Raw genomic sequence first — 13,963 nt, 5'->3', positions numbered from 1 at the left:
AAAATGAATATTTCAGTTCAAATTGAAAATATAAAATTTTCTCTTACAGTATACGTTGCTGAAAATTTGAATGCAGATTTTATTTTAGGTATCAGTTTTTTCATTGAAAATTCAGCCATAATTAACTTCAGTAAAAATACGTTTTCGTTAGGAAATTATCCAAATAAATTGATTTTGCCAATGGATCATAAATGGCTCTCGTTGATAAATAAACAAACACCCGTCATGTTGTTGCATAATAAACTTATCGCTACTGCAGATATCGCGATTGCTGGGAAACAAACTCGTACATTTACAATAACAATAACCCCAACACAACTGACTCGAGGTATTTTTATGCACACTAACATTTTTGTCAACAGAACAGGCACAAAGCTTGTAAACTATGAAATGTACGATAATACGTTGACAATGAACTTGAGAAATTTTACTCATTCTCTACAAACTATCCGAAGAAATCAAAATATTGGCACATTTACGCAAACTTTACCTGAAAATAATGTCAATGACATAGTTCAAATTAACCAAATTGATACAAATAATATGTCTAGATTATTCGATTCTGAAAAAAATGAATTACAAATTTCTCCAGATTTAAATAATGATCAGAGACAGGCTGTCCTCTCCCTTTTAAAAAATTATTTGCACTTATTTTCGACTGACCCAACCAACATTGAAAGAGCAAATATCCCAGAATATGTCCTACAGGTCAAAGACAATACACCTGTTGTGTCAAGGGGATATAAATTATCTCCAATTGAAAGGCGCGAAATTAATAGGCAGATAAAATTAATGCTCAAAAATGGCATTCTAGAGAGATCAACTTCACATTATTGTTCCCCTGCTTTTTTATTACGAAAACCAGATGGCTCATATCGTTTCCTTTGTAATTTTCAAAAAATTAATCAAAAATTGTATCCAGACCATAATTCAGTCCCTCGAATCGAAAATATTATCATGGCCTTGGAAGGATCAAAATATTTTTGTCTACTTGACTGTAATGCAGGTTTCCATCAGATACCACTTGCTAAAAAGAGCAGATATTTAACAGCAATAATTGTAGATAATCAATTATATCAATTTACTCGTTTACCTCAAGGTTTAATGCTTTCACCTGCAGCTTTTAGTAAAGCTATAAATTCTGAATTTCATGACCTCTTATATGAAATATTAGTTGCATACATGGATGACTTGTGTGTTTTTGGCAGTTCTTTTCAAATAGCTTTAAAAAATTTAAAAGAAACTTTAAATAGACTAGATCGTTTAAAATTGAGATTAAAAACATCAAAATGCAAATTTTTCTTCAAAGAAGTGAACCTTTTAGGTCATAAAATTAATGGAACTTTGATCCAACCAATTGAAAAAAATATTGAAAGTATCCGAAAAATTAAACAACCAACCACAGTCACTGAATTGAGACAATTTTTAGGAATGTGTTCTCATTATCAAAAATTTATTAGAAATTTTTCAAGTATTACAAGCTGCCTATCTGATCTTACTAAAGGCAACCCAGCTAAAAAAGATAAAATTATTTGGAAAGAGGAACATGAAAAAGCATTTCAATTTCTCAAAAAAGCTCTAATTAATGATCCAATTTTAGCAATTTATAATGAATCTAGAGAAACGATAGTAGAAACAGACGCTTCAAATATAGCCATTGGAGGGGTCATCTCTCAAAAAAATGAACTTGATGGAAAAATCCATCCTATTGCCTATTTCAGTAGAAAACTTCAACCACGACAGAAAAAATTGTGCACTTATGACCTGGAATTAACAGCTTTAGTTGAAACAATTTTGTACTTTCGAGAATATTTATTTGGTAAACATTTTTTCGTTTTTACTGATCATGCCCTCCTGATTCATTATAGAAAAATGAAGGAACCAAATTCTCGTATGGCGAGACTAATTTTAAAACTTTCAGAATTTGATTTTGAAATAAAACACAAACCTGGTAAAAATAATGTTGTCCCAGATTTTTTAAGCAGAATTGAAATTAACACAATTTCAACCAACCAAAATTTTGTGGCTGAGCAAATGAAAGACAATTTTTGTAAAAATTTAATTTCTTTATTGAAAAATGAAACAATTGAAATTCCATCATCTGAATTGAATAAATTCAAAAAAATTAGTCGTAGATATATCTTAAGTCCTGAAGGAATTCTCCAACTTAAACATCCCAAACAAAATCTTATCATAATACCATCCCATTTAATTAACGAAATAATTGCCTCATATCATGACAAAGCTATAGGCGGAGGACATTTTGGAATTCGAAAAACTATTGAAAAATTGCAAAATAAATTTCACTGGCAAAATTTAACCAAAGATGTTGAAAAATTTATAAAATCATGTCATGAATGCCAGCTAAGAAAATTGAAACCAGGACCAAAACCTGGACTTTTAAAACCAATCAAAGTGTTAGAATGTGATTTATTAAGCCATATTGAAATTGATTTTGTTGGTCCCCTTCCCACAAGTGAAGGAAAATCTTACATTTTAGTGGGAACGTGTAAGTCCACAAAAATGGCTTTCGCTAAACCAACAGGATCAGCAAACGCTTCGGCAGTTATTGACTTTATTTATGACCTAATTTGTCAATTTGGATGTCCACTTAAAATCACCTGTGACAATGGTAAACATTTTCATAATAAAGAATTTATGGAATTTTGCTCCAAAATTGGAATAAAATTAATTTTTAGTTCCACTTATTCCCCAACTACTCAAGGAGCAGTTGAAAAATTGAACCATTCGTTATGTAAAACCCTAGCATACTATGTAAACGATGAAAAATCAAATTGGTCAAAACTGGTCAAATTTATTGTTTTTACATACAATATCACGCCTATATCAAATTTTCATAAATTATCTCCATACTTCCTAGTGTATGGGAGACATCCCAATTTACCCATAGATAATAAATTATCCATTAATTCATCATCTATGAAAGGAAGACTGGAAGAAATTGAACAATTGGATAAAATTAGGAAAAAGGTACCATCTTTAATTGAGCAAAATCAGCTGATTAATAAGAAAAATTATGACAAAAAGCATAAGGAATTGATTTTCAAGGTAGGCGAAACAGCACTTTTACAAAATCCTATTAAAGGAAAATTCATTCCTACTTATCTAGGACCAGTTAAAATTCTACATAAATTTTCTCCATTAAATTATGAAGTTGAGTATGAAACTAAGAAAAAAATAAAACGTGAGATTGTACATGTCAGACGATTAGAAAAATATCAAAAACGAAAATAGGGGAAATATTGAGAATTCTCAAAAATTTCGTGATCAATCTGTGCAGTTTTCCACTGGGCCCAGGAAGACGTTTCCTTAAAAAAGAAACACAGTATAGGTATCACATTTTTCCAAACATCCAATCAAAACTGAGCAGAATGAAAATTTACAAAAAAATATATCTGACCAATAATGCGATTTTTATCAATTTTCTGACCAATAATTTGTCACTGACAAATGTAATTATTTTTCTATGGCGATAATCACTTCTATTTTCAACACTGACCACTTCAGAAATTTCTTAGCAGAGAACGTACATAACTTGACAAAAAAATTACGTAAAATATTCCAACAGCAAGCTTGAGAAAAAAATCTTGCTTTGATTTTATAGTACTGTTACCTGCTACGTGATTTTAACCAATATAACCTCGCAGCTATCCTTATCTCTCGCTCTTTCTCTCTCTTCACTGTTTACTAACCTTCAGTGAACATATGCACGTGATTTTCTATTTTTAACTTCACCCACTAACCAACTAACACCAAGGTGTAACAATATGAACGATTCGTCAATATTTTACTCTCCTCTCTTTCTATCCTTCAGATGATTCCTTACAATGAACCTGAACCGTTAAGTCAAGCCACCAAAGCTCAAATAATGAGACTGGTCAATCATTACGTACATAGAGAAAAACAGACCATTATTTTCTACGATGACCATGATACATGGGATCTTGCGCACCCAGACGTTGCAGGGTACCATGTACCCTTCTTTAATGTGACCTGGGATGAAATTGACGATGTTCAAAGGACAATGAACAAACTTTTCTATTATTTAGGCATTGAAGCCTATGTATTTTTCATAACTGTGCCAAATAAAATTTTCGTTTTCGATGTAATAATTTCAAACGAACGAATTCTGCCGGAATTATTATTGAAACCTGGGCAATGAAACCAAAAATGGAAAAATGAAAAATTCTACTTTTTTTGCTATGTTATTTTTTCAATATTTTTATGCTAGTTTTTTATTATATCAAGCATGTACATAGGTAGCTTTTAATTATAAGTAGGGCAACCCAAAATATGCTCTCATTCAAGGTAAAGTACCTATTGAATAGGAATTATATTCGATTTTTCTTTGGAATGAAACATTTCCAAAATATTCATATACCCTACTTGAAAATTTAAATACAAATGGGTATCGTTTTCACTCGTTTTGATGAGCACAATTCATAATCATTAATTTTAAATTCGTCATTCCATCAATCAGCAAATCATAATCATCAAAAAACGACTGTGAACATGACATTTGCGATCTTCCGATCCTAAAACTGCTCAAAATATTCAATAAATTGTGAAATATGACGATTTTCAGCAGAAAATATTCAGAAATCTTTAAATTGAGCTCATTACAAAAAAAAACATTCAAAAAATATATTGGGTTGTCCCCATGAATAACAAACAGTAGTTTTTCTTATTGTATAATTTATTCTATAAAAATACGTATAAAAAACAAAAAAAAAAACAATTAGTTTAAATACATACATATCTAATAACTGTACAAAAATTAATATTTTTCTTTTTTTTTACAGGTTAATTAAAATTACTTTTTACAATTTTTTTTTCTCACTCTTTCTTCGGACTTGCTTGATATCAACTTAAACGTTTGAACGGTGCCTCTGAAAATTACAAAAACAAATACCTCAATAAAAATGAAACAAAACAAAAAATCGTGATTGAAAAAAATAAATAAATCAAATAAACAAATAAAAGAACCTTTTTTTGGAAAAAACAAATGACAAAAAAAAAAAAAAAACCATAAAAACTTCGAAAACAAAATTCTAAATTTAAAAAAAAAAAAAAAAAAAAAAAAAAAAAGGAAAATAAATACCAATGGTGACGTTTCCAGTGATCTCGTAGGTAACCATAAGTAACATTCATCATAGGATGGCCCAAATCTAATGATATTTCTTTTGAGATCCACATAGTTTTGATAAGTAAAGGGAAATAATATCTTAAACTGCGGATGGACCTGAATTACATTAATATTCACCATACCTCCTTCGAACCGAACTTTTATTGTTTCCATTAAGTCCTTCTGAAAATACAAAAAAAAAAAAAAAAAATGTTACAAAAAAGTGTCAAAAATATGATTTTTTTTAGACAAAAAAATGATGAAATTTTTTTTTCCCAACTTACATGAATAGACCAAAAGTGGCTATTATAAAACCAGCACCGTGTAGACATACATGGGCTGTTAAAGCCTAATTCGTAATCAACACACATGGCCCTAGGGTCATTATGTGTTAAGAATCCCTTCGTAACACCATCAGCTTTCAAGTATGAATGTCGTAGTGGAAATCTGAATTGATCAACAGTTCTATTTGACCTAGGAACCTGAAAATTTTGAAATAAAAATTAATAAATAAAGCTAATCAAAACACAAAAAAATACGTAAATTTTGATTTTTTGCCAAACTTTAAGGAAATAATTTGAATTTTGAACTTGAAATTTTCAACAAAAAAAAAGTTTAAAAATAATAATAGGAAGTATTCTAATTCGAAAATTTGAATTACTTTTTGAAAATTCTATTAATTATTTGTACCTCAACAAAATGATGTCCAGTTGCCTGTGGTTCAGCAATCTGAGGCTCTGGTACTAAATTTATGCTAGATGGTCCCGCCTGGGGCTCCATCTGCGGCTCCATCTGGGGCTCCACGGTGGAATTTTTTGGCATTTCCAATTCGAGGATCATAGCATTTAAACTTGTCTACAAACAAAACCAAAAAAAAAAAAGTAAAGGTATCAAAACTCAAAAATCAAAAAAAAAAAATGTGAATTATTCTTTAAAAATTTTTTTTTTAAATCAACAAAAAACATACCTCATTTGGTTGTTCAGCATTTGTCATCTCCTGGATGAAGTCTACAGGCTGAAATTCCTCACTTTCAAAATCTATTTCATTCAAACCTAAAAATTGAGAAATTCCATAATTATTTATTTAACACGAAAACCCTTAAAATTATAATCAAAATTTATTCCCCCCTACAATTTTTTGAAAAAAAATACACCAATTTAATGATAAAAATAGAATCAAAAATTCACTTACCAGCAAGAAAGTCATTGTTCTGAGAATCCATTGTAACTCAAATTAATTAAAAAGGAATAAAATAAGAAAATAAAATAAAAAAAATATATCAACTTTTCACAAAAATTTTACACACAAAACTGATAAAAATCAAGATTTTTTTTCTGGTTCACAATACACCTTTGAACACCTCAAACAAGCAAGCATAAGAAGTACGTACTGTACATTGACAAACCTCCAGATATGGAAACAAATCTTATCTTTTAGCAAAATTCCATATCTTTTCTACCTTCTCCAGTTATCCAGTTACATTGTTTTGGAAAAACCTCACGCACCATAATACATACAAGGTGTAGGCAAATACTTTGTTATCTTTCTCTGGCATAGCATGGAAACACAACATCTTGGTAAAATTACTTATACATGGTAGAACAAATTAATTAATTCAATTTTTTTTCAGATGGTACAAATTTTTGAAATCTCAAATATTGCAAAAAAAAGTGTGACAGCATTCGTTGACATTTTTATACATGACAGAAACACATTTCCAATTGTATATTGCGGAAGTAGATTCCGCTGGGATGAGTCGAAAGTAACCATAGCGCCTATTGGCCCAATTCGGATTTCAGTGAATGATCCGATCGAAACCGTCATCAAATTAATTAAAAAGATGCTGTCAATTCTAGACTACAATGTATACGTTTATTACGATGAATTGCCATACGCTTTAAATATGTATGACATAATAATTTCTAGAACAGAGATCAACATAAACGATTTGAGAGCTGATTAATTTTTTTTTGATATCTCCAAATTTTTTTTTTCAAGTCTTTGAAATATTAATTTTTTTTCAATTTTTTGTATGTAAGTATTTTTAACCCCCCCCCCCACATATGACTTAATGATATTTTGAAAATCTCCCCCCTCAGGATGCTGACCTTTTTGTAAATACCCCCCCCCCACATTTTTGTTCTTTCCAATTATTTTTATTTTCTTTCCAAACTTTTGTTTTTGAATTTTTTTTGCTGCTTAAAAACTTTTTAATATTCTTTACTTAACAATTTTTTTTTCTGTCTTTTCTTTCAATTTCCAGAATGTTGACATTTTTGGTATTCTACTCTCTTTTCAAAATTTCTTCTACTGAAAACCTATTCACTGAAATTATTCCTGGATCCTTTATATCTGAAATTGAAAATATAGTTGTCTATGAAAAATCCATTCCCTATAAATTTATCTTAAATTATACTTTTCCGAATAGTAATCCTACTAATTCTTCCTATGAATATCCTCCCAATACCAATTGTGAAATGAAAGATGAATGCACCTATACTCATGATTTCTACAAAGCACTGACAAGATTGGACTCCTTCATTGATAATCAACTTCAACAAACTCGTTTTGATGCAAAAATATTAAATGAACATTCAAGAAGAAAAAGATCATTTCTACTAGGAAAACTTTATGGTAATTTCCTAGAATTTTGTTGTGATGTAGTCACTAAAGATGATCTCTACCCATTATTTGTCAACCAGCAAGAATTAACAGCCAATTATAAAAATTTAAAAGAAGCCTTAATTGAAACACATGCAGATATTTTCAATATTTCCACAGAACTTAAATCATTCTCTAAACTAATTCATGCAAATATTGAAATGATAACTCAAACAATAGACACACTCTCTACCACTTTGGAAAAATTTGCAGACCTTTTTGCAGCAGATAGATCCACATATCCAGTACTAATATCAATTCTAGAGAAAACATTCTATAATTCGTTTTTCTCATCCATTATTGAACATTGTAAAGAGCACAAGCTTCCATCATCAATTATCTCTCCAGAAAGCTTGAAATATTACATTGAAGTTTTGAAAACCAATATTGAAAAATTTAATTACACCATAGCCATACCTACTTCAGAAATTTTGGAATACTATACCAGAAGTATCACACATTGTCAAATTTCAGAACAGCAGATTTTATTAGAAATTCGAGTGCCTTTGAAAAAAATTAATTCAGACTGGAAATTATTCAAATATACTCCAATCTACTTCAGAAATAAAGAAGAGCTCTGTATTCTGAACACTGAGCAAATGCTAATTGCTTTTGATTCTGGAAAACAAATCATCAGAGAAATTACAGGAACAGCATTAAAAAAATGTGATCTTTCAAGACAGTTATGTTTTTTGGACTACTTTGATTCCACCTATGAATCACCAGAATGTGCAAAATCATTAATCCTTGGAAAACAACTTCAAGAATTAAATACAGTGTGCAATTTTAAATGTGAGCACATGCATTCAAAAACAATAATTAGAAAAATTCAAGAAAATATTTACATCATTTCCAATCCTCAAAAATTTCTTTTCCTTCACAACTCTTCAAAATCAGATACTATTCCTTTAGAGATAAATTATAATCAATCTGGTGCAATAAAAATTCAACTCCCTTGTGATTTTGAATTACTTTTAAAAACTGATGAGGAAACCCAAATTCTGATCCCACAAGGATTTCCTTGCATAAAAACTTCTGAAAATATCTTACATCTAAACAGACTGCTTCCCTTGCAATGGACTAAATTAGATAATAGCAAAATAGATTTTCACCCCTTTAGTCCCTTAAAATTTAAAAATATTACAAAAATTTTTAATGAAAATTGGAAGGAACAAACCCCCTCTTTTAATATTAAAGAAAACCCCCAAATATTTGAAAACAAATTAAGAGATATAATTTTAAATGATATTCAGACTCCCTTGTATGGAGGACATACTATTAGCAGTATTATTTTTACAATATGGTTAATTGTTTTAAGTGTATTAATTTTAAAAAAATATTGTTAAAATAATTTTACATATCTTTTTAGAAAAAATTTTATGTATAAATAACAAAAAAAAAAAGAGAAAAAAAATGCATAAAACAAAAAAAAAATTGAAAAAAAAAAGAAGAAAAAAAAAGAGAATTGAAAAAAAAAAAAGAAAAAAATGAAAAAAAAAAAAGAAAAAAATGAAAAGAAAGAGCATAAATAGATTAATAAATATATGAAATTTGAATTAAGATTGATCTGAGTGTCTCTAGTCATTATTTTTAAGTATTTTCATGTGTATTTTTTTTAATACTCATTTAAAAAAAAAAAAAAAAAAAAAAAAAATCTCTACTCATAATACCTCATATTTACATTCCTATTTTTTATAATTAGATTTTTTATATTTAGATTTTTTATGTTTAGATTTCTTATACTTCGATTTATTATAATTTGATTTTTATAATACTATTTTTCATAATACCATTTTTTATAATAACATTTTCTATGTATAATTATTTTTTTATACTAACCAACAAAAAAAAAATTTTTTTAATGTATACCTCTATTACTTGTATATCATAAATTTAGAGAAAAAACAAAAAGCAAACAGACTCTGGACTCATAATCAAGTATCTTGTCCCATTTTTAATTTTTTTTTGGGGAAATATATTTATTTATTAATATTTTTTTTTTTGGGTAAAAGACAAAATTGAAAAAATGATAATAAACGGAATGGAAACTTTCTAAAATTGAAAATTACCCCCCCCCCCCCCTTGTCCCCTTTCACAATCTATTCCATAGTCAAATTTTTTTTTCAAGTGTGGCAAATTTTGGGAAATTAAATTTCTTTTTGAATTTTGGGAAAAGTGTGGTCACTTTTTTGGGAGAAAGGAAATATTGTGATGACACATGTAGGCAAAATATACGTAAAGTTAAAATCTGTTAAAAAACGTAATATCGGCTGGCGCCACACAGCCTCACAGCCATAAAAATATGACGCGTGCCGAACATTGGTAAACCACTGACTACCCTTCCGAGTTGCTAATGTGCAACAAACGGTTCGTAATTGCAGTATTGCACATTACGAACCGTAAGCAATTTAAGTCAAAATGTCTAAGCAATTTAAGTCAAAATGTCTTTTAGCCAACCCTTTACATGATGATTTTTCCCTACAAATACTCTGGTGAGTCCAGGGTTTGGTATGATTCGGTTTTCTATCTTGTAGACGAAAGTCTTAAGTTTAGCTTCGGTTTAAGCTTATTGTTTCTGTATATACTTGTGTTAAATTCGTGAAATAAAGTGAAAGTATTAATTATTCAGTTCGTCAATCATTTAATTGAAAAGGTCCATAAGACCCATTACAATATGTTATATTTGTCACATTTATCCGTCGCAGTGATAAATTATTTATCGTCTGAAGGCGTGTAACAATTTGTTTGCGTGATATTCTCGATATAAAAGCGTAATATTTAATGCCACCGAGAGATAAAGGCGACATTTTTCATGCACAGAGACGCAGACACAAAAAAATTTCTCAAATTTTTCATCATTTTGCGCCGGTATTTTGAATTATCTTCAAGATAATGAAGGAGTTTTCAGAATGTTTATGAATGAGAAATTTTACGAATTTGTATCCATTATGCTGTCTACGTTCTCCTAACAAGTAAGAAACACCATACATTTCTATACTCTGTTTACTTCTTTCACCCTAGAAAGTCTACAGGGTGTTAGATATCTGCAATGATTCCTATCAAGCAATCCAAGTTGTGTTGGTGTAAGATGATTCGCATAATTTCAAAGTAAAAGGGGCAGAAATCTGGGGTGATCCACTAACTTGTGATAAGATATACTTTCTCGTACTTGAGATAAGGGTATAGACCAGGATAAGCAAAGGTAGGTTGGATAGATTTCAATATATAAATGGAATGCATGTGGTGGATGTCCCAAAACTGTCCCATCAGTATAAATTTCAAATCATCAGAGATCAAAGTAGAATGAATTTTGAAAGAAAAAGAGAAACGAACAAACGTGCTTTTTACTAACCTACTTATTTATACGAGTTTGTCACTTTTGCAAAGTCCCTCATTCCCTACCCCTTTGTCCTTTACGGCTACAAGAAATTTAAGGATTGTTGGATTGCAAAAATTACAATTTTTCCACAATTGAATAAAAAACCACTAAAATAAATAAAAAATATGAATTTGAAAAATTTTAAAAATTTCATCAAAATAGTTACAAAGTAGACATGTATTAGGATATTTCAACTTGCTGAAAACAAATCTAGCGATAGTTTTTCCAAAACAAGATGTCTAAGGTGAAACAGTGTGCTACAGGATTTCTCGTATCAAATATAAAAAACATCTGGATCAGAGAAGTTCATAAATTGAAATAGCATTTTCTGAAAATAGCTTCAAAAACCCCTCATTTTTTTCCAAAATGACCCAAATTTGAGGATCACTAGCTCAGCCTGCAGAAGGGCTGGAAAGGCTCAATTTTTTTTAGATGGGTCTTTGATTCAATGTAAACCTGCTCAGTCCTCACAATAAAAATCAGGACTTGTAGGTATTTTTTTGCTCCGCCTTACTGCAAAATATCAACGTTTTCTACGCGATTTGTGAAATTCTGAGTAAAATACGCCCAAATGTGGTTGCGAATAGTTTTGTACATTGTAGGAACAAATGCATATTTCGGCCAATTTTTAGTTTGCAGCGCATTTTTGGTTAATTTTGTCAATTTTTGAGAATATTTCGGCATTTCAATTTTCCATTGATTTCCCTTAAAATTCAATTTTTGTTTATAATTTACTCACTTATAACCATGTCCTACAATTCTAATGAGTAATGACAAACTGGTAGGTACTCACCTGAAACATAAAAAATGAAAACAACTGTAGATTAGTGAATTGATAGTGTAAGTACGTATATGTATGTACACAATTTGAAAACAATATAAGTTGTACAATAGACAGTTCTCACTTAAAATATCCTGCTTTTGAGTGTAAGTCAAGTAAGACGTTCAACCTCACACTCCAATTTCTATGAAACCAAATTAGGTTACTTGAAAGTATGTACTTACATAGATCGGACAAAAATCATGTTTTAAAACCTCCATCAACATTTTAAAATATGAATTTCAAGATTTTCATCATTTTAATTTTTACTTGATATCCCAATTAAAAATTCTGAAGCTTTCAAAAAATTTTCATTTTTTTTCAGAAATTTTCATTTTGAGCAATTCTACCAAATTGTCTGTTGAATGTGATGATAAAAAAATATCTTTTTTTTTTCAATTTTAATGATTTTTATTTTACTTATTCATTTTTATATTTTTTGTTTTTTATTTATTTTATTCCTTGATTATGGATTTTGCAGACAATTCTGCCGATATTTTTGTAAATACCTATCATAAAAATTCGACAATTGGAACACCATCTCATCATAGCACAGAATAAAATCAATCAAATAATCCAGTTAGAACAAAGTAACCTAATGTGTCGGAATGAGCAAATTAATATAATAAATAATAACTTTGAAATTTTGAATTGTGAAATTGGCAATTTAAAGAACAACCAAATTGATGTGGTTTTCAAAATTTAACCAATTGAATGAAGGAATGATCCAATTCAAAGCAAGATTCAAATGGAAAATTACAACCCATATTCGATTCCACATCCACTGCTAGCTATAAAAGAAGAACCCATGGATACAAAAGAAACTCCAAAAATTCAAAGTCCAAGAGGACTTAAATGGAAATTGTGTATTATATTAATCTAACCAGATGAGATGATATATCAAAAAACACAGATTATTTTAGGTAATCAATTTTTATTTCTCATTTTTTACTTTCAAAGTTCTGTTTTTACCTATTTGTTTTTTGTTCAACTTTTATTATTCAATCATTTTTTTTTTTTACTTTTTCAAAATCGTTCTTATTTTTCACTTTTTCTTTATCTAGTTTTTTTTTTATTACCCCTGGAGGGATGTTATGTTATAGAATTACCTCATATTACACGATGTTATAGAATATTTCACCTTATGCATGTTTTATTATTTTAGGTATTGTTATCTTACATCTTACCTACTTAATTTTAAACTTTGCTCTTTTTAAAATCCGTTTTTTTACACAATATTACAATTGAAGGGCTAATTGTGAAAGTCGCCTTAGTCAGCAATGATTTTTGTACAAATCAATGAAAGCGTTGTTGTCCTGCTTCAGTGATAATGTAAAAACTTCATGGTCAAGTATTTAAAAAAACATCTTCAACTATCCCAGAATGCATTACAATACTCATTTTTCCCTTTAAAATTGATGAAATATGAAAAAAAAAATGTTTAAAGTTGTGTGAACAAAAAAATGACTAAGGCGACTTTCACGATTAGCCCTTCAATTGGTTACCTCATTTTGACTCTATCCTTTCTTTCCGATTTCCTATTATTTCACAACTCTTTCTCCTTAACTCAAACCAAAGTTCATCCTATCTTTTTTTCCTATTCTTTTTCCCTATACAATCCTCTAATGCAAAGTTAGTTATATGTATTTCTCTTCTTAATGTTGTAGTTCTATTTTATCATTCTGTTCAAAAATCTAATAAAAGTGTTAAAAATTAGTAAACTTGTTGTTTCTTAAATAACAGTGTAAATTTATTGCATCAAAATGGGCCTCTATTCATCTTCCAATCTCATTTAAATCTCTCAGATTTTTTCCTAAAATATAGTCCAGTCAATATTCAAAAAAAATAACAAACCCTTTTTATATGTACATACATATTATAATAGGTAAACATACCTATTCAGCTATTCTGATTCGAAATGTTTTGTTGTTTAAATAGGTAATACTTTCTACTGTT

The 13,963-nt window shown here is 29.2% G+C and overlaps 2 protein-coding genes across 2 annotated transcripts in view; both read right to left on the bottom strand.

Annotated features, from left to right (window-relative positions):
- Nucleotides 1–13,963, bottom strand: part of LOC135841489 (nephrin-like) — a 216,152-nt gene that overhangs the window by 73,675 nt on the left and 128,514 nt on the right. The gene's annotated exons all lie outside the window — the stretch shown is intronic.
- On the bottom strand, nucleotides 4,700–6,251 carry LOC135838500 (uncharacterized). The gene is made up of 5 exons (XM_065354162.1): nucleotides 6,114–6,251; nucleotides 5,837–6,001; nucleotides 5,431–5,628; nucleotides 5,123–5,329; nucleotides 4,700–4,910 (listed from the first exon to the last, which is right to left on the bottom strand). Exons 1-5 carry the CDS (start codon nucleotides 6,138–6,140, stop codon nucleotides 4,890–4,892), a joined length of 618 nt encoding a protein of 205 aa, XP_065210234.1. The 5' UTR covers nucleotides 6,141–6,251; the 3' UTR covers nucleotides 4,700–4,889.

This window comes from Planococcus citri, chromosome 3, assembly GCF_950023065.1.
Source record: "Planococcus citri chromosome 3, ihPlaCitr1.1, whole genome shotgun sequence".
NCBI classification, from domain to species: Eukaryota; Metazoa; Arthropoda; class Insecta; order Hemiptera; family Pseudococcidae; genus Planococcus; species Planococcus citri.
This window is presented reverse-complemented; position numbering and strand designations above follow the sequence as displayed.

What these genes read in the sequence shown, in the direction of transcription:
- LOC135838500 (XM_065354162.1), bottom strand. Translation starts at nt 6,140, where the DNA reads ATGACAAATGCTGAACAACCAAATGAG. An exon ending in CTGGACATCATTTTGTTGAG is followed by an intron (nt 5,629 to 5,836) that starts GTACAAATAATT and finishes CAAAATTTTCAG; the next exon opens with GTTCCTAGGTCAAATAGAAC. An exon ending in GCCACTTTTGGTCTATTCAT is followed by an intron (nt 5,330 to 5,430) that starts GTAAGTTGGGAA and finishes TTGTATTTTCAG; the next exon opens with AAGGACTTAATGGAAACAAT.